This window comes from Prionailurus viverrinus, chromosome B2 (genome assembly GCF_022837055.1).
Source record: "Prionailurus viverrinus isolate Anna chromosome B2, UM_Priviv_1.0, whole genome shotgun sequence".
Classification (NCBI taxonomy): domain Eukaryota; kingdom Metazoa; phylum Chordata; class Mammalia; order Carnivora; family Felidae; genus Prionailurus; species Prionailurus viverrinus.
Genome location: NC_062565.1, coordinates 109,750,036 through 109,775,537, shown reverse-complemented (window position 1 = coordinate 109,775,537; position 25,502 = coordinate 109,750,036). Strand labels below are relative to the sequence as shown.

The following is a 25,502-nucleotide window of genomic DNA, read 5'->3' as shown; positions in this document are numbered from 1 at the left end:
AGAGGCAAAGGGAAAAAAATTAGAGAGAGACAACTCAAGAAACAGACTCAATTATAGAGAACAAACTGATGGTTACCAGAGGGGCGGAGTGTGGGTTAAATAGGTAATGAAGACAAAGGAATGCACTTGTCGTGATGAGCACTGGGTTAATTATGAAATTTTTGAATCACCATCTTGTACAGCTAATACAATATTAGCTGTACCTGAAGCTAATCTAGCACTGTATGTTTAACTAGAATTAAAATAAAAACTTAAAAATAATAAAGAATTACAAAATTAATAGTGACACTCTTTTGAACATTAACCTCATATCTGACTTTTGCTGCACATTATCACACTTTATTCAAAGCCTTAACAGCTAGGTATCAAAAAATATACATTTATCTTGCCTTTTTTTTGCTGTAGAAAATAGTTTAAAGTAGATCTAAGTGTTAGACCGTTGGGGAAAAATTAATCATTTAATTTTTCACTGCATAAACTTCTGTTTCCATCACAACTACATTTTAACAATTTTGCATAGTGAGTATAAGTAGTGCTTTAACTGTGAGAGGTTGGCCCAGAAAAAAATTAACGTTGTTGAGTGGGAAGACAAATTCTCGTTTAAGCACTATTATAAAATCCAAGTGATTTAGAGAAAATTCTGATCCCCTTAGCCTGGTTTTTTTTTTTTTTTTTCAACGTTTATTTATTTTTGGGACAGAGAGAGACAGAGCATGAATGAGGGAGGGGCAGAGAGAGAGGGAGACACAGAATCGGAAACAGGCTCCAGGCTCCGAGCCATCAGCCCAGAGCCCGACGTGGGGCTCGAACTCACAGACCGTGAGATCGTGACCTGGCTGAAGTCGGACGCTTAACCGACTGCGCCACCCAGGCGCCCCATGATCCCCTTAGCCTGGTTTTAAGATAATGTTAAGACTCATTCTGCAGGGTTATCCTTAATTCCTGTTACTGACATTTAGCAACTTCTGAAGACATGTGCAGAATATACTTTGTGCCACATTATGGCCCTTACCATAAAAGTGTACACAGGATACAAGTAAAAAATTTTCTATTGGCTGTTTTTTGTACCCATGTGAAATTATTCTTCAGTAATATTTAAGGCCAAGAGAAACAAAGAATTCAACATAAGGTAGAGAGAAGCAATTGCAAGTTCTCAATTGCCAAGATAAATTATGTGTTTTGTTTTTGCAGAAAATTAAATGGCAAGATATGGAGTAATGGGGGCAGGATGCTGGTCACCATTTACTGTTTACTCACAGGTTCCTGAGAGTGTCTGCCCTGTTTTGAACTATGCCATGAAGTAGTTGATGGCAGAGTACTTTCTTCACTGGGATTCTAATCCTCCTTTAGGTCTATCTAATGTGGTTGAAAAAGAAATAACAAACGTTAAAATTTTTACCATGAATAAGCACTACCTTGATATCAAAAAGTAGGACCAGACTTTTGGTAGACATAGGTTAACTAACAAGCAACAGAAGAACACATAAAATATGTTTTTCTTTTCCATTGGTTTACTAACTTGGAAGGTGAAATATTTCCATATGACTGGTTATTGGACAAAGTAGATAATTTTAAAGACTCTATCAAAGATATTATGAATTATTAACATTCTTCCCCAGCCTGTCTAGTTGAGAAAAACTAATGAAGTATTGGTTGAATAATTATGCAACATTAGGTAGAATCATTTGAGGGAACAAATTTTATTTCACTTTATGCTTGCTTTCTTTCTTAAAAAAAAACATTTAAAACTAGTGAGTTCAGGTATTTTTCTTTTAGTATTTTTTGGGGGGGTCTTGATTTTTCCGTAAGTGAATAACATTGTATTTTGTCTCTTAAAAGCTCCCTTTTCCATCCACATGCCATGTGTTTTAGATTTCTTGAATGCAAGAACTTACAATACCATGCAATCATTCTTTCTTTTATGTCTACTGCAGTCAATTGCAGTTATGGTGGGAATCAATGAACATCATTGTTGTGTCTATGTTTTGACATTTGAAATAAAGTGTAAACACACTTCAGAGAAAACTACACAGGAAGCCAGTACGACTTATTAAAGGTACTAAGATTTTGGATTCTATAACTATCTTTGTGGTATGTAAAATTTAAAAATGCTAGGTTTGTCACAGTTTTACTCAAACCACTTCCATGCACTTCCTACCACCTCTTCTCGGAGTTAAAAAAAAAAAAAGTTGAGGAAAAAAGACTCAGTGATGACATTTCATATTTTACTGCTAATTAAAATCTTTAGGGTTTATATATGTTTCTTTGCACAAGTGAAAATATTACTTTAGGCTTTTTATTAAATATATTTTGTTTGGATAAGCAAATCCATAAATATTATTGACTCAAGGAAGGTTAGTTAAAGTTGGCTGACTACCAAGAAACCTTGTAAGACAGCCCAGCCTTGGACAATTTACTGCAGTCTGACTTTCGGGTCTGACACAGTGTTTCAGGCTTTAAAATTTTTAATTTTTTTTTTTGTCAATGAGCCCAGTTGAAAAACTAGAAATTCATTCAAAGTGGATCAAGTAAAAATGTCATATATCTACAGGCTACAGGAGAATCTCCTGGAAAGAAATTCATGATGAAGCACCAAACCTGAAGAATGGCAAGTCAAGTATTTTTCTTTTCTTTCTTTTTTTCTTTTTTTTTTTTTGAGACAGAGAGAGACAGAGCATGAACGGGGGAGGGTCAGAGAGAGGGAGACATAGAATCTGAAATGCGCTCCAGGCTCTGAGCTGTCAGCACAGAGCCCGACGCGGGGCTTGAACTCACAGACCGTGAGATCATGACCTGAGCCGAAGTCGGACGCTCAACCAACTGAGCCACCCAGGTGCCCCAAGTATTTTTCTAGTTCTCTTTCTTTATCCGTACTTCCAGGTGTATATTTAAAAATTTTTCCTCTTTGTAGACATACCCTATCTATCTTCTCTCCTTCTCTCCTTGCTTATATTGTTGAAGTCAACTTATTAATTCTCAAAGAGAAATATAAGTCCCAAAGTCCAGTGCCTTGGTTTCTCCAGTAGGTAAACTTCAAGGTATAAAATAATTGGCAGATAGTTTGGTAAGCATGGAATCAGATTGGGTGACTAGGTATGTCTATATAACTTTCCAATAGTGGCCCCTTCTTTGAAATTGTATCCATCTCAGGGCTGTTGTTGAAGTGATGGACTTGGGTGGTCATATTTATATCATGTGATCCCATCATGGGTAGACAATCTGAATCTAGACCTAATCATTCAGTCTCAATGTTTAGAATTTGAACCAAGGGACACAGACCAAACATTGTTTTTGAAAATGTGCCTACTGGATTCTTCTTGTGAAGTCAGTGCCAGAACTGGCTCTTTGGAGAATCTGAGCAAACAGCAAGCAGAAGTCATAAGGGAAGAAGAGGAGAAATTAAGAACAATCTGCAAGGAGGAAAATGGAGCAAATACATAAATCTAAGTAGAGAGAAGGATCTTTGTGGTCCTACAGAGTAAAAAACTTATGCAGTAATGACCAGACTTTGAAAGCTGGCTTTGGGTCCTAAATTTGTTTGCTTGAAATTTCCCTGTTGCCTTTGTGTGTTTTCACTGGATCTACTTTTGGTGAATTTCTGTACTTGTAGCAAATATGTCATCCACATACACATATTTTTTATGTTTCAAAGTGAAACACATACATAATTTAAAAGCCAAATAGTAACACAGGGCTTCTAATGAAAAGTAGCAAGTAGACCACTGCTTCATTTCCTCCTCACTCCCAAACAACTTCTCTCCTGAATAAACCACTTTCAACTGTCAGCTTCTTTTAGAATTTACTTCTATATTCCTAAAACTTTTGTTCAAATTCCTATTTCTCATTCTATAAATTTTAGCATTATAAATGGATTTCCTACTGTGAAAGCAGGGGATTTAACTGCCTTTTACCAACTGCCATCCATTCATCTACCATATTTACATCATAATTTCTGGTGAAATCAACTTTCAGTTTTCACATTATTATGACTCTAGTTATGTATTATTACTGTGCACATATGGCTCACTTCTGAGACATTAATTGTGCAATAGTTACACTTCCTTTTGGAGTTAATAACTGCCTCATTTTGGGGAGGTTTGGACTTTTATATAACTGTCATTAATTTTTCCCCAAACTCTACAACAAAAATCCAAAAAAAGCTAAAAGAAACTTTTGACATAGTTTAAAAAATTAGGAAATCTGTCAGTTTCCTTCAGATCTCAGGAAAAGTCACTCTAAGTTTTCCCAACACCATTTTTTGGAGAGACTATTTTTTTCTCCATTGAGTATTCTTGGCTCCTTTGCCAAATATTAGTTGACTGTATCATAAGGGTTTATTTCCAGGCTCTTGATTCTGTTCCTCGGGTCTATATTGTCTATTTTTATGCTAGTACCATATTGTTTTGATTACTGTATGTCTGTAATATAATTTGAAATCAGGAAGTGTTATGCCTTCAGCTTTATTCATTCTTTTGTGACTGCTTTGGCTATTCTTTTGATCCACGAACATGGAGTATCTTTCCATTTGCTTGTGTCTTCAATTTTTTTTTCATCCAAGTCTTACAGTTTTCAGTGTACAGATTTTTTACTTGTTTGCTTAAACTTATCCCTAATTAATTGTTTTTGATGGTATTGTGAATGGGATTTTTTTCTTTATTGCTTTTTCAGATGTTTTATTGTTAGTGTATAAGAACACAACTAACTTCTATATATTGATTTTATAGCTTGCAACTTTACCGAATTTCTTCATTAGTTCTAACAGTCTACCAAAAGTGGAATCTTTAGAATTTTCTAGATATAAAAGATCATATCATCAGCAAACAAAGACAATTTTAATGCCTTTCCATTTTGAATGCCTTCAATTTCTTTTTCTTGTTTGATTGCTCCAGTTAGAACTTCCAGTAGTATGTTGAAGTAGAGTGGTGAGAGTAGGCATTGAAGTACAGTAGTGCAGGCTGGTGACAGAAGACAGGGCCTGATCTGGGCCCACAAGCAGTTGTCGGGACCCTGGCTATTGGAGTGCTCTCCCATGTCCATATAGTCTCCCTTGGGCATGTGCACTGCAGTGCTGTGTGCACTGTGTGCTAATGACAGGTATCAGGTTGGCAATGAACAAGTACACAGCTGGATGGACTAACCCCCAAAGCACATAAGGTGGTAGAAGTCAGCTGCAGGGGTCTAGGCCATCATCTTGTGGTAGGGCAGCTACAGAGGCCTGGGTTAGATGTCAGTGTGGTTTCCAGGCTCCAGTGGGGGGCTGGCATTAGTGAGTACAAATGCCTGTGGGACAAAAGCTAATGAAAACTGCAAAGGGTCCTCCATGGCAGCAGTGCTATTAGTTTCTTCAGTAGTGAAATCTGCTGTCTTAGTCTGCAGAGCAGGTCACTGCGAACCAGTGTCTTCCACTGTGTGGCTACTACTGGTAGCCCCTGCTTTTCTTTCTTGTGCCAGGCTGTGTCTATAGTTTCTATATGTCTCAGATTTTTGTGGGCCTGGGAGAGGGGAAGCCTAAACAGGACCTTCATGTGGTGCTCCCAGAGGCTAGGGAGGCTAGATGCTCACCCTCCTTTTCCTTTCCTGGTAAGGGGAACTCCTACTAGCTGGGAAATTTCCTCTTAGCCCTAAGCAATGCTAGCTTGGAGGATGGGATGACACTGGCAAAATGAGGCTGTCTTCTTTTTCTTCTAGGGTAGTTATTCCCAGTTTTTCTTTGTTTCACTATGTTGTTAAAGTGGACATCAGAACTTCCCCACAGCTGTTTTTGTTTATGGATATCTGTCTAATTGATCTCTTGGAAGATGGAGACTGGGGTCTCACTCCAGACTATCGGTCAGTTCTGCTATTCTGATATTTCTCTTTACTATTATCCAAATTATTTCCTCACTTCTCTTCTATGTTTATCAGTTCATTCATTCATTCATTGAACAAATATTCCAGAAAGCTATGTGCCAGGCTGTATTATGGGTACTGGAGACTTACATCAAGTCTCTTCTTCTATAGAGCTAAAGTTCTAGTGAGAGAAGCGTAACATAAGAAAAATGGAGTTGGATGTTAAACCGGACATTTCTATACAGGCACCAATGTAAAAGAGCTATGACATTCCAAGGAGGAGTACAAAAATCAATATTAAAGTTTTTAGAGGAGAGAATTGAAAAGTTTTTGCATGATCATTCACTGCTCAGGAAATAACCAGATTTTGTAAAAAGTGGAGAGAAATTTGTGAAAATGACTGTGAAAGAGTATTAAATTTATTATTTTAATATAAGGTAGCCAGTAAAAGATCTTTCTTTACTGATATCTATCTGTTTTATTGATATTTGGGCAGAGAGCTAAAAGGAAGTGAAAGAATCAGTTACATGAGTATTTGAAAGGAAGTGTATTCTAGCCAGGGGGAACCAAAACATAATGGCCTTAGATAAGAGACTGCTTAATGTATTTTAAGAATAGCACGAAAGAGGGGCGCCTGGGTGGCTCAGTCGGTTAAGCATCCGACTTCAGCTCAGGTCATGATCTCTCGGTCCGTGAGTTCGAGCCCTGTGTCGGGCTCTGTGCTGATGGCTTGGAGCCTGGAGCCTGGAGCCTGCTTCGGATTCTGTGTCTCCCTCCCTCTCTGACCCTCCCCCGTTCATTCTCTGTCTCTCTCTGTCTCAAAAATAAACGTTAAAAAAAATTAAAAAAAAAAAAAGAATAGCATGAAAGCCTGTAGGTATCAGAGTGACTAGGGGAGGATGGAGGCGAACAAGATGGAGATGAAATCAGAGAGGGAATTGATGATGTCGTGGCTTGGGATGGTGTCACTGGACGTGGTAAGAAGTGGACAGATTGTGGACTTGCTTGATAGTGGAGTTGGCAGCATTTCCTGATATCCTAACTATGGTACGTAACCAAATAAAGGAGTCAAGGATGATTTCAAAATTTTAGGCTGAGCAACTGAAAATGAGGGTGGGTCATTTACTCAGATGGGGGAGAGACTCAGGAAGTAAGAGAGGCAGAGCATCTTCAAATGTTGGATTTGGAAACGTTAAATTGTGAGAGTACACTTATCTACCTGGATGGAAATGTTCAATGGGCAGTTGTATATAAGAATCCATAGTTCAAGTGAAATGTCAGGGCTGGAGATAAAAGCTAGAGAGTCATCATAGTATACTTGGTATTTTAAAGTCATGGATCATTAAGTCTCTGTAGGTACAGATGCCTGAGTGTGGTGAGCTCTATCTTCTGACTCATTTCACTCTTCTTCTTCTTCTTCTTCTTTTTTTATTTTGCAATTTTTTTTTTTTTTTGAGAGAAAGAGAGACAGAGAGAGAGCGAGCATGAGTGGGGAAGGTGCAGAGGGAGGGAGACAAAGAATACGAAGCAGGCTCCAGGCTCTGTCAGCACACAGTCCAAAGCAGGGCTTGAACCCACAAACTGTGAGATCATGACCTGAGCCAAAGTTGGATGCTTAACCGGCTGAGCCACCCAGGTATCCCTAAAAGCTTTTATTTTTAAGTAATCTCTAGATCCAACATGGGGCTTGAACTCACAACCCCAAGATCAAGAGTCACACGCTCTACCGATTGAGCCAGCCAGGTGCCCCCTTCAATTAAACTTTTAATTAAGTTGATATTTTATCCCTAGCTATTTGACCCCTATGTGTACCTCTCAGTTCTGGTCTTGGATGGGAAAGGGGATTGCTATATATTGGGGTCCAAGTACCACTGACTTTTAAAAGGGCATTCTGTTTATAAAATGAAAGTATAAATATACATTAATAAAAATCAAATAGTATAGCGGGACTTATAACCAAAAGCAAGCCCTTCCGCCTCATTGCTGTGCCAAGTCCATTCCAGTTTCAACTTCTCAGAGGCAACCATATTCAAATGTTTGTTTTTAATTGTCCTGATAATTTTCTCATTGATTCAGTATAACACAACCATGCCATTATTTTACCAACTTATCAATGTTAGAGATAATACATTGGCTTCTTTCTTCTATTGTGCATCAGGATTTAGTGTACTTCTACTATTCCTGTACTAAAGTTTTGTTAGGTCTAGCATTATATATACTAATATCACAATAATGGTAGAGGAGATTTTCACTCATAATTGTCAAATAAGTGTGTATGTATTGCCTAGGACATAATATGCATTGCACATTTTAGACAATAAATATTGAGTGAATATATATATTTTAGGTTCAAACTTTTCCACTTAAAATGTCATCATTTCCCCTGTTATTAAACATTCACAGGACACTTTTTTTATTTTATTTTTTTAATGTTTTATTTATTTTTGAGAGAGAGACAGAGACACAGTGTGAGTGGGGGAGGAGCAGAGAGAGAGGGAGACACAGAATCCGAAGCAGGCTCCAGGCTCTGAGCTGTCAGCACAGAGCCCGATGCGGGGCTCGAACTCATGAACCACAAGATCGTGACCTGACCCGAAGTCCAACACTCAACTGACTGAGCCACCAAGGGGCCCCAGGACACATTTTTTTAAAATGGCTGACATTAATAACATATGGCTGCACCATAATTTATTTAACCTTCAGCATATTATGAAATATTTAGGGGTTTTTCCTATTTCTTAAGAACACAAATAACTTGTCTGTAAACATCCTTATAATAAAACCATCAACTACATCTCTGATTCTTGGAGTAGATTCCTAGAAATGGAATTACTGACTCAAAAGTTCTTGCTACTGGGTGCCTGGATAGCTCAGTCAGTTAAGCATCTGACTCTTGATTTGGCTCAGGTCATGATGTTACAGTCTTGAGATTGAGCCCTGTGTCCAGCTCCACACTGAGCATGGAGCCTGCTTGGGATTCTCTCTCTCCCTCTCACTCTGCCCCTCCCCTGCATGCATGCACATGCACACACATACACTCTCGTTATCTCTCTTTCTCAAAATAAATAAGTAAACATTTAAAAAAGGTTCTTAGTACATATTGCCAGTTTCGTTTCCAAGAAGATTTTGCCTTTTTATACTAATAAAAGAGATTACTGTAAAAGATTACCATAAAAGAGTAATCATCTCATTGCATATTACTAAATGCTAAATATGTGTAAGCTCTAAAACTATGCTAATTTTATAGATTTAAGATGGTTACCTTGTTTTAGCTCACAATTAAAAAAATTTTTTTAAGGTTTATATATTTTTGAGAGAGGGAAAGAGAGAGAGAGAGTGCTAGCAGAGGAAGGGCAGAGAGAGAGGGAGACACAGAATCTAAAGCAGTCTCCAGGCTCTGAGATGTCAGCACAGAGTCCCATGTGGGGCTCGAACTCACAAACTGTGAGATCATGACCTGAACCAAAGTCAGACACTTAGCCTACTGAGCCACCCAGCTTCCCCAAGCTCGCAGTTATTTTGATTGCCAGTGTTGCTGTAGATTTTTTTCTTATGTCCTATTACTCATTATTACATAGCATTTTAATTTCTTCAGTTTAATATTTTATTATATCACTAATTTGAATTTTTTAATATTCAGAGAAGTACTTTATAAATTACTTCTTGGTTGTAACATTATTGGCTATTCTTTACACTTTAAAAAATCTCAAAGGAAAGCAATATTAAGGATTAGCAATCTTATTAAAAGTTTACAGTAATGTAAAATTTAGCTGCATGGCTAGTTAATATTTATTTTGCATTTCATTATATACTGTGGGTCTTGGAATTTCAATAAAATTTTTTGTTATTAAAATTTGTGTAGGGGCGCCTGGGTGGCGCAGTCGGTTAAGCGTCCGACTTCAGCCAGGTCACGATCTTGCGGTCCGTGAGTTCGAGCCCCGCGTCGGGCTCTGGGCTGATGGCTCAGAGCCTGGAGCCTGTTTCTGATTCTGTTGTCTCCCTCTCTCTCTGCCCCTCCCCCGTTCATGCTCTGTCTCTCTCTGTCCCAAAAATAAATAAACGTTGAAAAAAAAAATTAAAAAAAAAAATTTGTGTAATAGTCATTGCATATTACTGCCATCTTGAGGTGAGATGGTTTTTATAAGTTAGAAACTGACAATGGTTATTGTACTAATGTATTTGATGCTTTATGATCAATGTTTTAGTCTTGATCTTTCTTTCCCATGGTTTCCCACTTACTTTTTGTCATTTGAAATATCATTTGTGATATGTGCATTTTGCGTAATTAAAAAAAAATCCCTGTAGCAACCTATGATTAGGAGAGGTAGGCAGAGAAGATAGCAAACTTTTCCATTGTATCTTTTTAATATTTATTTATTTATTTTGAGAGAGACAGAGTGAGCAGGAGAGGGGCAGAGAGTGAGCAGGAAAGGTGCAGAGAGAAAGGGGGAGAGAGAATCCCAAGCAAGCCCTGTGCTGACAGTGCAGAGCCTGACACAGGGCTCCATCTGAGGAACGGTGAGATCATGACCTGAGCCAAAATCAAGAGTCAGGCGCTTAACTGCTTAACTGACTGAGCCACCCAGGTGATCCTCCATGTATTACCAACAAAATACACATTTTAGCACTGATTGGTTCAGGCTGTGTCACCTGCTTATGTCTGTTTGGGGTTGAGAAAGGGAGCATCTTCCTCATGTGGCTTCAGGAATGAGAGACACATAAAGTGAATACAATGTTATACGTCAATAATATATCAACTTTAAAAAAGGATTAAAAAAATTTTTTTAATGTTTATTTATTTTTGAGAGAGAAAGCACAAGCGGGGTAGGGGCAGAGAGAGAGGGAGACACAGAATCTGAAGCAGGCTCCAGGCTCTGAGCTGTCAGCACAGAGCCCGACGTGGGGCTCGAACTCACAAACTGTGAGATCATGACCTGAGCCAAAGTCGGATGCTTAACCGACTGAGCCACCCAGGTGCCCCTGGATTTTGTTTTTTTTTTTTTAATGAGAGGCACAATCGGCTACTTCCTCCAAATTTGTGACAGGGTATAGGATTTTAGACAGTAAAAAAACAAAATGTATCAATTATATTATCTTTGCTAAAAAAATTTCAATGGAGCCATTATCTGTAGGATAAAGTTTTATTCTTGTGATATTCCATACAATCTTGGTCTCTAATAATCTAGATGACTGTATATTTTTGAGAATTAATTATACAAAGATTCCTCAAACTTGTTTCCCAAATAAGCACTGGTATACTTGGACTAATCAGAGAATGCATGAACCTTGAAATTAATTACTAGTTCAAGTTGGGTATCAAGTAATATCATTTTATAACTATTTGGGTTTGAGCTTTCAGTTATACTATACAAACACACCAATTAAGGATTGTTTGAATTGTTTAAAATAGTGTTTGGTATAACAAAAAGAACCTTAGAAATATGTAATAGCTTTCATTCTTATATAAAACTATAAATAGTACTATGTAGTAATAAGTTACATTTCATTTGGTTTTTAGTATTCTTTCTTTTAGGATTATACATTTATTTGAAAGAAATGCTTTTATTGACAGAACAGTATCAGTCAGAACTGACTGACCTTATTTTCATTATATTAGCTTAATATTTCTTGGTTTTAAACATGTCTATGAACATGAAATTATATGCTGAGCTCTAAAAACCAATAAAATCAAAGAATTATGAATACTCTATGAATGATATAATTCATTATTTGTTTAGCATACTCTAAAATAATTTTTATTTATTTATTTATTTATTTATTTATTTATTTATTTATTTATTTATTGAGACAGAGGGAGAAAGAACATAAGCAGGGGAGGGGCAGAGAGAGGGAGACACAAAATCCGAAGCAGGCTTCAGGCTCTGAGCTGTCAGCACAGAGCCTGACGCGGACTCGAACTCACAAACCGCAAGATCATGACCTGAGCCCAAGTCGGACACTTAACTGACTGAGCCGCGCAGGTGCCCCTAAAATAATTTTTAAAAGTAGGTAGTTACAGGTATGTAAGAAGATGAGACATCAATGTCAAAGGTGAAAGTTTATGACTTATAGGCAGAATCTGACTAGTTGAATAAGTACAAAAAATATTCAAGCAGTCAGTCAGTTGTGGAAGTTTAAACTGGGTTCTTGATCAGCAGTGTCCATGGCTGATCAACTTCTTTTCCAGAATATATGGTGTTATTTGCCACAATAGTGGGTACTGTAGATTGGCTTGATCATCTTCAAACCCACATTCCTACTGTGCCTTTCTATTCTATAAAAGCTGTTGCACTATTGATGACATTTTTAGACTCCTTTGCACCTTGTGTTCTGGATATGCATTAGGTTCGGCAATTAAGTGCACTTGCACCAATTGGAAGGTAAATGTTTTATGTCTTGTCTCGGTTATACATATGGTGGTAAACATGGTCTTAGAAATGTGAAATTTTCTGTAGTAGTATTTCATGATCTTATCTCCAGCTTCCTATGTGTTTGAAACAACTTCATTGGAGATGGTGGTCATATTTCAGTGCCCAGTAAATGGCTCTGGGATTAGATGGATATTTCTGCTGATTGCAGAGGCTTCCAGACTTACGTCTCCCATCCCTGAATTTGGCTGTCACTTTGTGTTCACAAATTCAATAGTTCCATGGTAGCTCAGAAGTAATATTTCTATTGCAGGCTCAGTTTTGTAGTGCTCTAAGAATTTCTGGAGTCTCAGATTAAAGTCTTCTCTTGCCTTTCTAGTATTTTTGTAAACTCCTAAATACCTGTGTTTCTTAAAATACCTAGAGTGGTTTTCTGTTTCCTGACCTGAATCATGACTGATTTATCCCTTTACTAAAAATGTATACAACTTGGAAAGTCAGGACAGTATTACCATAGCAATATGTGGCAGAGACTGCTAGCTATCGACCAACACCCATTCTCCTTTCTTCTCTTTGTAACTGAAGATCCTAGTTTTTCTTATCCAGGCCAAGACTTCATTTCTTAGCTTTGCCGCAGCTACCAGTGTTCATGTAACTGAATCTTGGCTAATGAGATGTAAATAGAAGTGATTTATGATACTTTCTGGTGATGCCCTTGCCCGTTTCTCTTCTCTACTGGCTGAGAAACAGGTGTGGTCATGAAGGTAGAGAGGCCACCTTGGGTCCAAAGATGAAAAATTCTTGCTGATGATGTCAAAGCTGCTCTACTAGCCTGGGAACTACTATATTTAGATAGCAACGTAAGAGGTAAATAAGCCTTTCTTTCTTCTTTCCTTCCTTCCTTCTTTCTTTCTTTCTTTCTTTCTTTCTTTCTTTCTTTCTTTCACTACTATATTTTTGCTCCCCCCCATTTCTTTACAGTGGCTTATATTGTAACCTAAATACAAGACATACGTGGACTTTGAAGTTTGAGGCCAAGTCTGAAAATGACTGCATGTTACTCTATTAACAGGTATGATTCCTATAAACATATGCCATATATTTATAGGAATGACTTAGAGTAATTCATCTACCAGTTTTTTTTTAAATTTTTATGTTTATTTTTGAGAGAAAGGGAGAGACAGAGTGTGAGCAGGGGAGGGGAAGAGAGAGAGGGAGACACAGAATCCGAAGCAGGCTCCAGGCTCTGAGCTGTCAGCACAGAACTCGACGCAGGGCTCAAACTCACGAACCGTGAGATCATGACCTGAGCCAAAGTCGGACACTTTACCGACTGAGCCACCCAAGTGCCCCACTCATCTACCATTCTTATATAAAAAGACTGCTGGCTGTGGGCTGGTAATATGCTCTTAAAACACAGAGTTGAGTAAAGTACTTAAAAGCTGTATTAAATCAAATCTTCAAAAGCAAAATTCAGTTATACTTGAGAGTGAATGTATTGTAACCTTGCTTTCAGAAGAGTGAGCTTCTTGTCTTGCTCACATACTGTTAAAAGAAGAATTGATAGACAGGATAGGGCCATAGCTCAGGAGCCAAATCAGAATATTCTTTAGGCCAAGTTAGGTGGGATCAGTACATGAACTTTGTATAAAGGGAAAAATAGATACCTTTACTAATTCAAATTCTTTATCCAGACATTGGAGAATATCCTCATTCTAAAACACTTACATTTTGGGTAAATGGCCAAATGCCATGTGAGACTTTTGGAAGAATTTTTCATCAGTAAGACTTTGGTTTTCATATCAAATGACAATATCCCTCTGGGGAAAAGCAAAGTCCACTCAGAAATGGGAAATCCCAGATATAGAGAAGGCTTTAATAATGATGTTAGAAGTTTACATTCTCATTTCACTCTGATTTATTGTCTGGAGGAAAAAAGAACCAATTTCAAGACTTAGAAAATTTGAAATGCTTTACTTTCTTATTAGACTATATAAGTTGAATATGACCAAGTTCTATGAAAATATTCAATTCAGAGCTGTGGAAATGGGCAACAATGATATTAATACTCTGTACTTCCCGAACACTGTCCTCAAATTGCAGGCCTCAGTTAGTCTTTTATCTTTTTGCAAGTCCATGAGTTCTAAGCACTTTCTATGCCCACAGTCTAGTTAAAGCACCTTCTATGCCCATAGTCTAGTTAAAGCAAACATATAAAAACCATGTTTTAGGTAATTAACATTGCTACTGTGGCCATGTATGTTTGGAACAACATCAGTGCCTTGGCAAAATTCCACAGGTACAAGGAAGACCAGCAGTTTATGCCATCATCAGAAACTCATTCTATTAGGAACAATATGTATTGGATAATGGGATAATATCTAATTGATCAAGTTAGGTTCTGTAGTAGATAGCATTCCTTTGGAAACAGACTCCAAGAATCTGAGATTTTTATGTAGTAGATTTATTAGTGTGTATTCTTGGAGACAATATCTGGTAGAAGTTTAGGAGGCAAAATTAGAAATAAGTTCAACTGTAATGCCCTCAGAACAGAGGCTTCAGAATCATCAGGAGTTTTGAGACTGGGATGCTTCAGAGTTGTTCCAATTGAGACAAAAAGGATGGCCCATTAGATACCACAGTGACCAGTCATCATACATGAGCCTTCCTCAGGTAGAGAGCATAACTTTGAGCATGACCACTTCCTTCTTCCAGGGCAATGCCTGAAGAGGGACTCAGATGTAAAATATTAGCAGTCAATGCTCCAAGGATATGAAGGAATAAATGCTTTGTCTTAAAGGGCTGTGCATCAAGGCATCCTGTAGAGTCTTAGGGAATTTTAATGCAGGTGGCTTTAAGAAAGATGGTCAGAAGCAATAGAAGCAGAGATGATAAAGAAAGAGACAAACTGAGTCATAAAAATGATAGGGTTATTATAGTATGGACAACAAGGTAATTAGTTTGCTACAACCGTTTTTTGATATCTTGAGAGGTTTTTGCATCTTTAACAATAACAAATGATATTTCAGTTCTTCATACATGCAAACTTTGCGGAAGCAATTGTGTTTTCTTTGTTCCTTAACAATCTGCAAAACCAAACCTAAAAAATAGATCTTAGGTATTCAATTTTGAAGTGCTTCCTATTCAAGGATATTTTATAAGGACACGTGCAGAAACCTCTGGAAAATATTAAAGGCTCTTGGAGAGATTAAGAATTTTGCTTAAAGTTCAAAATTTTATCTTCCATTGAACTAAATAATGTTTGTGAAGTGGCATGCTATGTCCCTAACATCTTTTTCTTAAGTTGTATTTTTGCTGACACAAATATAGCTTCAACAGCTTTCTTTTAGATAATATTCATCTGGTTTATATTTCCCCACCTTTTTGGTTCTAACTTTTCTGTTTTTAGGGTTTTGATAAATAGCATATAGTTGGTTATTTTAAAATCCAGTCTGACAGTTCCTATAAGAGAAGGGCTAAGTTTATTTAAATGTATCAGTATTTTGGACTTTTTCTATCATTTTTCTTTGTACATTTTAATTTTTCCTATTTTTCTTATGCTTCTGTTTACTTTCTTGACTTTTTTAAGTGATTGAGGCTTCTGCTTTTCTCTACTTATTTCATTTTTTCCTTCCATTTTTTGAATTTAAATTCTCTATTTCTAATTTTTTAATGGTTACATTTGAAATTTTACCATGCCCATATGACCAAGTTCAATATCTTAAACTCCATTTAGAAGAATATAAGGGCACCTGGGTGGCTCAGGTGGTTAAGTTTCCTTGGCTCAGGTCATGATCTCTTGGTTCATGAGTTTGAGCCGCATATCGGAGTCTCTGCTCTCAGCACGGAGCTTGCTTCAGATCCTCTGTCCCCTTTTTCTCTGCCCCTCCCTTGCTCTCTCTCTCTCTCTCTCTCTCTCTCTCTCTCTCAAAAATAAGTAAACATTAAAAGAAAGAAAAATATAAGAATTTCAGAATACTTCAACCTATCATTACACTTCCTACTTATACATGGTTGTTTACAGTATTTTAGGGCTATGAATTGATACATTCACAAATTAGAATATTATAGATTATTATTATTTTACACAGACAATATTTATTGAGATTTGCTTAAGTACATTACTATGCTCACTTGCTGTTTGGCTATCTTTCCTTCTTGCATCTCAGGTATTCTATTAAGGTTGTTTTTCTTTCTCCTAAGTTATATCCTTTGGAACAGTGGTTCTCAATCTGTGGTTCAAATCATCCCTGTTTCCCAAGAAGGCATTTTATAAATATGTGGAGACATTTTGTTATCACATGGTTAGATGGTACTTACTGGCATTTGTAGTGTGAGCCATGGATGTTGAACATCTGGAATTACACACAGGACAATCTCCCACACAAAAGAATTGCTCTGGTTCCTTATGACTTTCAATGATCCTGCTGGACATGCAAAGTAGATGAAAAAACTCTTGATATGTATTTGAGTGTAGGAACTAATTCCATTTATATAAAAATATTTGGCACAGTTTTAACACACTGAATTTTCTAGGAATGCAACAACTAAATAAAATAAAGCTATTATTTTTTTGCTCTGAATTTTAACAGTAATAGCTTACATTTCAGAAAAATCCCACCACTAATAGCTATGTTAATCTTGATGTTTGAGGTGCCACTACAACTCATCTGTGTTAATCTGAACATGGAGCTGGTTGCATTGCTGGTGATTCTACGAATGTGCGCACACATACACATGCACATATAATACTAGATAGCTTCACTGACAAATAGTTTGTTTACTCTGCTAGTATGTTTCTTTCCTAATGTAGTAGTGAGACAATCAAGATTAAGCATTCATTTTACTAAGAAACATGCTGTCAGAGTTGGCAAGGATATATCATACTTCTACTCTTGGAAGTAACAGCATAGACATCAAAGGAATCACTGATCCTGGCTAACATGTGAAGAATATTGGATGTTACCAGGAGAGTAAAATTTAAGCCAGATAAGGTAGAATTTATCTACATTAAACCACCCATCAATGGCTTGGGAATGACTATTCCATAGACACCAGGATCTGACTCTAAACTTTGCTGGGTTGGCTCCTTAGCTTGGACATGACCATGGTCTGAGGATTTATCTGGATTGGAAACTGGATGAAGGTCTATTATTATACACTGCATCTTCCCGCACAGTGATCCTCATATACACATCTCATGGTGTCACTATGGAATCCAACTGTGTCCTGCTACTTCCAAGATTAATCTCTCTCCTGTAAACGTGCCAAACATGACCCTTTCAATTGTGGCCGATTTGCTTCTGTAGCCTCTTCACCTCCTCTTTCCAGCCTACCAACTCGAGCACCTGAATGTTAATGCCTCTTTCTTCGCTTCTTTCCTTGCCTCTTCTATTGGGTAAAAAGGGGATTGGTTTCCACAACACCTACCTGGAGCATTTCTCTAACGTAACACTTAATCACACTTAACGGTGTAAACGTTGATTTTTTGGGGTGTGTCTGTCTGATTATGAGGGCATCTTCTCACAGTTCCTAGCAAGGTGCTTGGTTAAGGAGTAGGAGTCAACAGATGTTGGCTGTTAGAGAAAAACAACAGTGTAACATTTCAATACCATTCACGTAGTTAAAAACTTTTCAAGCTACTTTCAGTTTCACTTTTACTGAATTCTGACTCTTCGTTCTCCATTCCCTCCCTTCTACAAACACGTGGCGAGGGACAGCGAGCACACCTGAAACTTCCCATAGGTGCCGGGCACGTCTCCAAGGGGCACTCCCTCCCACTCAGGAAGTCACGTCAACGTGATGACGTCACACGTACCGCAGACGTCCCGCCGTCAGGCCCACCCATCAAAATCTTCCGGGCTGTCTTTTTTGCGGTTAGCGGTGACAACTTGAACTCTGTTCGTACGGAAGGCCGGCAACGACAAGTACATAAGGCGGGTCCTTGAGGACCCGTGCTTCCCCAAAGTAAGGTGACTTGTTTCCCGGAAAGACGCGCAGGCAGCCGAGGACCCACCCCCAAGCGCTTGCCGCGGTCTCCCGGGGAACGGCGTAGCGCACTGGCCTGGGTGGGCTGGGAGCGCGCGTGCGCAGTGTGCGGCATTGGCACCGACCTGGAGTAATGGGCGTGGGTGTTTGATTCTTGCAGAGGATGGCCCATTTCTCTGGCGAGGACGAGGTGGTGATGCAGACGATGCTGAGGCAGTTGTTCCAGAGCGTAAAAGAGAAGATCACGGGTGCCCCCTCTCTGGAGTGCGCCGAGGAAATCCTCTTACATCTGGAGGAAACTGATGAAAATTTTCACAAGTAAAATAGCTTTTGATGTCTTAAGCAAACAAACCAGCTGATCCAGAAAGGGTCAGTGTAGTTAAAGAATGTTCATTTGATTATTGTTGTTAACATAGCGCCCAAGTTTGAGGTTCATTTTTTTTTTTCGTTTATTTACACAAATATCGAATTTATGTATTCTTTATTCTTTACTTTCCAAAGCTTCTGTCTCCTTTGGGTTTCTGCTGCTGGCACAACCAACATATCCTAATTCTTCGTTTTTCCTCATGGGCAACACAGTAACAATAATTGAAAATTGTTCATGTTTTTCTAAGAGGAATTCTGTTATTTCAAAGGATTCTTGTCACTGTGCCTGTCACATTGGCTTAAAGCAATGAGTTCCCAAGATCTCTGTTCCTTGGCTGATCTGGTATTTCAGTGGCTGCCCCGATTCCCCATTCTGAGCACTGTAGGAATACTGACGTTAGATTGTTAACTTCCTATCGAATAGTTTAGGTTCCTATGAAGGGATAAGGCACATACTCAAATGTCTGTGATACATGTCAAAAATATAAGTGCTGTAGAAGAGCTACAGAGTACTCTGGGTTTGCGAGCAGTAGAAATAGTTTAATGAGAGAGGTACCACTTGAGATCAATCTTGAAGGTTACGTTTCTTTAGAGACCTTTTTTTTTGTTTTGTTTTGGTTCATTTAATTTAAATTAATCCTCTCCATTGAAACGTTTTCTTGCAGGAACCCAATTAATTATTATTGGTAGCAATATTTTAAATTCAGTGGTTGTATTTCATTTTGATCTCACAGAGATGTTTTAAAAAATTTTTTTTATGTTACCTTTACTGACTCTGAAATTCTATTTATCTGGAACTCGTACTCATTTCCTTTATGTGCATAATTGGGTTTTTGAGCCCTTTAATGTAAAAGTTTGTTTTTACTTGCAGTTTTATAGGGGGAGTATTTATAGTTTTCACCAGATTCTCAAGGGAGTTTTCAAAAGTAAGGAATTCTTGTTAATATAGTTACTGATTTCATTGGTATTTATGGTTATACATAAAGTTTCTTCGTATTTCCATGATTTTCTTGTTTATTTCTTAATTGAATCCACTACAAATAGCTGTTATTTGTGATCATATTTATTTTGGGAGACATTACAGAACAGCTTTTATTGGTTAACTATTGATTTATTGCTTAAACAATAGACTATGGAATAATTGCAATTTTCTCAAATTAAGGTTTAATTAATAATGTTTTATAAACTCATGTAATACAAGTTCACCTCACACAAATCCACATGAAGCATTAAGTTTGGGGTTTCATTTCTGGTTTTTATTTCACATACAAGCAGTTGTTTAAATACTTTGTAAATTATTATGTCAATTTTTGCTAGGATCATATTCTCGGCATTTGTGCATTTTGTCTAGATTTTCAAATTTATTGGGAAAAGTTTTTCATTAAAATCCTGTAGTTTTTAAATATTTTTAATATCTATAGCTATATATCCCCCTTTTTATTCTTCTCTTTGATTTGTGCCTTCCCTCTTCTGTTCTTCTAGGGGTTTCTTTTAGTCTTTTAAAAGAACCAGCTATTGGCTTTGTTCCTCCTTTGTATTATGTATATGTTTTATGGTTTTAAAGTTTCTGCTGTTTATTTCTTTTCTTGGAAAAATTTTTAAAACTTTTGTGATGAATGGTTAGCTCATTAGTATGCAGCTTTTTTTCTTTTTTTCTTTTTTCTTCAATGTAAATGTTTACCTGTATTGCTTTAGCTGCTTCAATTTTAGAATGCTTTTCAAGTTTAAGTTAGGTCATTGTTGTTCCTCTTAGTTTAATGACTGTTGTAATAAAGTAATTTGCTTTTCAGCAGTGCATTAGATTAAATGCCTGCTGATTACCATTCATACTTAATGTTCACTGTTTACTAAAGAGATTTACTTTTGGCCTACCTAAAAAAATCCAGACACTCTCAAATTATAACTAGTTTGTAGTTTTAAAAGTAAGATTTATAATCCTCAAAGTATTTTTTTTTTTTTTTTGCATCTATTTATTTATTTATTTATTTGAATTTACATCTAAGTTAGCGTATAGTGCAACAATGATTTCAGGAGTAGATTCCTTAATGCCCCTTACCCATTTAGCCCATCCCGCCTCTCACAAACCCTTTAGCAACCCTCTGTTTGTTCTCCATATAATCCTAAAAGTATTTTAAGTAGCTTGTAGTCTTAAAAGCATAGATGCTAAAAGTCACGTGTTAGCTGCATTAACCTGAGATCTGTGCCTTAGGAGGAAGGAACTCTTTATGTAGGAGAGAAAAAGAGGAGGACTTGCTTGTCTTTGGTATTTTCATAGACTCTTACAATTCAGTCGGATATTAAAGGTCAGTTAGTACAGTTATACTTGGTCTTTGTTTTCACTGACCTAACTCTCCTTGACATTGTACATTAAGTCACTTAGGTATGTATTGCTTCCAAAAGTGTTTCCTACTTGAGAATTATCTACCTTCCCTTCTCCACTATCAGAACATTGGTTTCTTAAATCCACCCAATGTTGTCCTGGTATTGACAAGGACAATTTTGTTAAAGAGACTTATGGGGGAACTGGTGTCTTTAGGCTATTGTATTTTTGTATGAAGATATTTAAGACAGTTGAGTCCATACATGATGGAATTTTAGGTACTATAAAAAATTAAAGTGGGAGAAATTGCAGTCACTTGGGGAAAACCATCATGTAGACAGTATAGCCCTATCTGGGGGTTTGCCCCAATGGTCAGCTTCCCTAAACTACTATCTCTGCTTTCTATAGCATCTTCTATTTTTCTACCTTAAACTATACAAATTCTTTAAAATATCCAAACTTTCCCTCTCTGTCTTTGAAAGTGGCAGCAAGGATTTGAGGGCTGTGGGAGGGGAGGAGAGGTAGGGATGAGGATATTGCCTTCATTATGTGTGCATGTGTTGTGTAGATTCCCAGAAACCAAACTGGCCCTGGTTTTCACTCTTGGCTACGCTAGAATCAGGTGGACCCCATGTAAAAAAATACTGATGCTTGGGCCTCATCATGAATGAATCAAAATTTCCTGAGCAGCTTGGCAGAGGGGGAGTGGTAGAGTCTGGGCTGTAGTGATTTTCAAAAAGCTCTCTAGGGTTGAGAATGTGCAGAATTGTAACGTGCAGCCAGGGTTGAGAACCACAGAGTTAGAGCATATTTACTTGCATTTACACAAGAATTGTGGTGTGTGTGTGTGTGTGTGTATGTGTATTTATTTTAGTAATTATCAACTGTGATGATTATAAGAGTCTCTAATGCAAATGCTCAGTTTTGTAACCCTCACATCCAGTATATTTTTGGTTTGATACAGAGGGAACACAGTAATAATTTGTTGATTTAGGTTTATTTTTTGTTTTATAGAAGAATGTACCACTGATTTTTTAAATCTGTGAAATCCATTTAAATGGTACCTTCAAGAAAACCTCTATTGTGTAAAGTGATATCCATGTATAGAGAAATGACTAAGAATTACATGCATGCTTCCATAATTAATGAATGCATTTCTAGTAATTGTTTATCATGACTCAGAAGCCTATTCTTTGACCTAAAAGTTTGTACGTGATGTAAAGCTTGTTCGTTCTATTGCATAGCCTTTAAAAAATTTTTTTTTAACATTTATTTATTTTTGAGAGACAGAGCACAAGCAGGGGAGGGGGCAGAGAGAGAGGGAGACACAGAATCCGAAGCAGGCTCCAGGCTCCGAGCTGTCAGCACAGAGCCCGACGTGGGGCTTGAACTCAAACTGTGAGATCATGACCTGAGCTGAAGTCAGACACTTAACCGACTGAGCCACCCAGGCGCCCCTCTATTACATAATCTTTTATATACTAATATGATATATAAAGTTAGGTTGGTTCTATAATAAATCTTTTGATTCTGAAATAAGAATTCCAAATATCAGCGTTATAATTCATAACTTACTCTAATAAAGTCTCTTTTTAAAACATACCAATACTGATAATTTTTTCTGTATATGGTTGAAAACTTTCTTGCTTATTTAAATAACTAAGAGAATGATGTCTTGAAACAAACTTGTACTAGTTTTTTTATGTTCTTATGTTGTAATAGTAATCTGTGTATCAGTGCATATTTTGGTATAGACATTTTGAACATGTCAGAAATTCATCATGAAAGAAATAATTAAGTTTTCTTGGAAAAATCTAGGTAATAAAGCTGGAGAACAAAATGGAAAAAAGTGAATGTTCTTTTACTCAACTGTAAATTTTCTGACATAAATGTAAAAAATTTCATATTTGCCAGTAGTAAAGCAAAGTGATGAGGTTCATTGCTGTCTATTTTACTTGAGCTGCTTCTGAAATGTAGTGAGGTGAACATATTTTTCCTTAGTAGCAAATGCCTGACTCAGGTTTTTAATGTCCTTCTTTGAGGAATATTTGGAAAAAGATACTTTGCATTCACTTGGTGATAGCGTCTTTGAAACCAAATGTTTATTTTTTCTCATTAAATTACTTTTATGGTAACATATAAGGTTAGTCAAACGTGTATAGTACATTTGGTTTGAAAAGTGTCAAAGTATAGCTATGTGTAATAGACAACAGTTTTTGCATTGGTATTATCATTATTGTTATATAGTGGGAACTGACATTTAGCAAGGTCATGTGTTTTGTCTAAGGTTACAAGATTGACCAGTGTAAGATTTAGAACTTAAGCCTGAAACAAAGGGATTTGTAGAGTTCTAAAGATAAAATTATTTATTAATTGTATAGATTATGTCTTTTAAAAAAGAAGAAACTTTGTTATTAGAAAATTTAAATTTTTTTAAATGTTTATTTATTTTTGAGAGAGAGCACACACAGGCTGGAGAGGGGGAGACAAAGGGGGACAGGGGACTTGAAGCAGGCTCTGTGCTGACAGCAGAGAGCCTGATGTGGGACTTGAACTCCTGAACTGAGATCATTACCTGAGCTAAAGTTGGACGCTTAATTGAGCCATCCAGGCACTCCCTAGAATATTTTAAAATGACCAAGAAAGAAATATTAATAGACTTCAGTTAAAATACGAATGAATGGAAGTTGTATTTATTGTAGTCCATGGCAAAGAGGTATTATTTCCATAATATTGTAGTCTTGGTCTTTCCTGTGCAATTAGAGTATATTAATCTGAAAATGTTAAAGGAGTTTGCTAAAACTAATTCTGAGAGGAAAGGACTTAAATTGTAGCAGAATTGCTTTAATTAAGCCTAGTAAGGATCTTCTAACGTAAGTTATTAAGTATGTAAATTTTTTTTTTGAGGGAAGTTTTACATTTCTTAAATAGAAATTTTAAACATAGAGATGATTCACCAGTATCTTTAGTGGTAAGGATTTTATGTTGTTTATAATACTTGTATGAATGGATGGTGAAAGGTCAAACTGGCATTCTGCAGGCCATATTGGGTCTATGGATGTGTTTCTTTGGCTTGGTTTTAAAAAATAGTAACATTTAAAAATTGGGAGATAGCACATAAGGTAGTTTTCTGGCTTCTATTAAAACATTGAAAAATCCACATCAGGCTGTAATAGTCCTAAATGGCAGTAAGTGGCTAAAGCCATGTGGAAGCTCTTCCTTTTAGCTGAGACACATCCTTTTATTTCACCACCACCTCTTCCTTTTCTCTCTTACACGTGGCTGGCTTTAGTTTACCTGTCTACCCCCAGTGACACTGAGTTTGTAATCCCTGTTATAAGTATGGGACCTTTCGAAAGTCTCTTGTGCATCCAGGGCTTTTGCTTTTATACAAAATATGAATATAGCTACACCAGAATAATTTCTAAAAATGATGCAATGGGTTGATTTAAAAAGCTGTGGTTATCATCAATCTTTTAGATTAGATGAAGACTTCATAAGAGCAACTGGATGGCACCAATACTATGAGATTACAGTGAAAACAACATAGTACTTAATTTTATGATTAAGTACATAATAATTAAATATATTAAGTGTTATAGTATCTCCCAGCCCATAGCAATAATAATTCTCTATCCTGGGCACTACTACAGAAGACTAGTATTCCTTGTAGGATTTTATGGGGTATTGCCATGAATTCAGATAGTAAAAGAACCAACACAAAATGAATTGTCACATGAGAATTTGAAGACTTGGATTTTTCTTACCCAGAGTAGAAAGGTCTACTTGCAGAAATGACTCTATTTACTAATTTAAGATTGGAAGTTTGAGAGTTTTCCAATAATCTTTGAGTTAGTAGAGCATCCAAAGGGCTATAGGCAGCCTGGTAGTGCTCCCATGATAGAAGGCCTTATCTTCCCTGGAGATTTTTTTTTTTTCTTCTTAAAAGAGCAATAACCCATTAGGTGATATTTAATTTGGGGGTTCTTGGGTTCATTTAATTTGGAAGATGAACCAAAACCTTGAAATATTTTGAATGGAGTCTTCTGGGAGATACTACTGTGGCCACAGATAAAAGTGATGTCGTTTAAAAAAAGTATGTGGTTATTCAAGTTCCCAAAGAGGAGGTTTAAACTTTTTCTCAGCATATTTGCTATATCATATAGATGGTGATAAATAGTGGGGAGGTTTTGTTTTGTTTTTGTTTTTGTTTTTGTTTTTGATGTGTCTTTTATTTTAGAGTGGTATTCTATTAACTTTCTTGAATACATTGTATTAATGGGCTTTCCTTGTATTTCCTCACTGCCTTAGTTATGAAAATATCATAACCTACTTGCTTACAGTTTGGGCTTTAAACAAAGCAAGCACAAAATTTATATTAGTTAAATATTCATTTCTCCTAATTGCTTGATTTGTGGCAGAGAAACGGGACTGATAAAACTAAGGAATAATTCATTTTTCTGTAGTAAATGTTGATGGTGAGATGTAGAATTCATCTTCAGAGAGGCCCTTCCTTTAGTTTCAGAGAATTAACTCCAGCTTGCCCCATGTTTTGTTTCCCACTGAGTGTCTTAGAGATGTGAAGTAAAACTGGTGTGTCTGATTAGCCTAGGGCAGGATTATGAGGAGGA

General features: G+C 36.9%; 1 protein-coding gene across 3 annotated transcripts in view; it reads left to right on the top strand.

The window, feature by feature from the left end:
- The first annotated feature begins 17,890 nt into the window (after positions 1-17,890).
- Positions 17,891-25,502, top strand: part of TBC1D32 (TBC1 domain family member 32) — a 202,462-nt gene continuing 194,850 nt past the window's right edge. For 2 of the 3 annotated variants that reach the window (XM_047859835.1, XM_047859833.1), the window contains exons 1-2: positions 17,891-18,164; positions 18,346-18,503. In XM_047859835.1, the coding sequence (XP_047715791.1) occupies positions 18,349-18,503 (155 nt within the window). In that variant the 5' untranslated portion in view covers positions 17,891-18,164; positions 18,346-18,348. Of the gene's footprint in view, positions 18,170-18,345; positions 18,504-25,502 lie in introns of all 3 variants that reach the window. The other variant, XM_047859834.1, reaches the window with a different exon arrangement.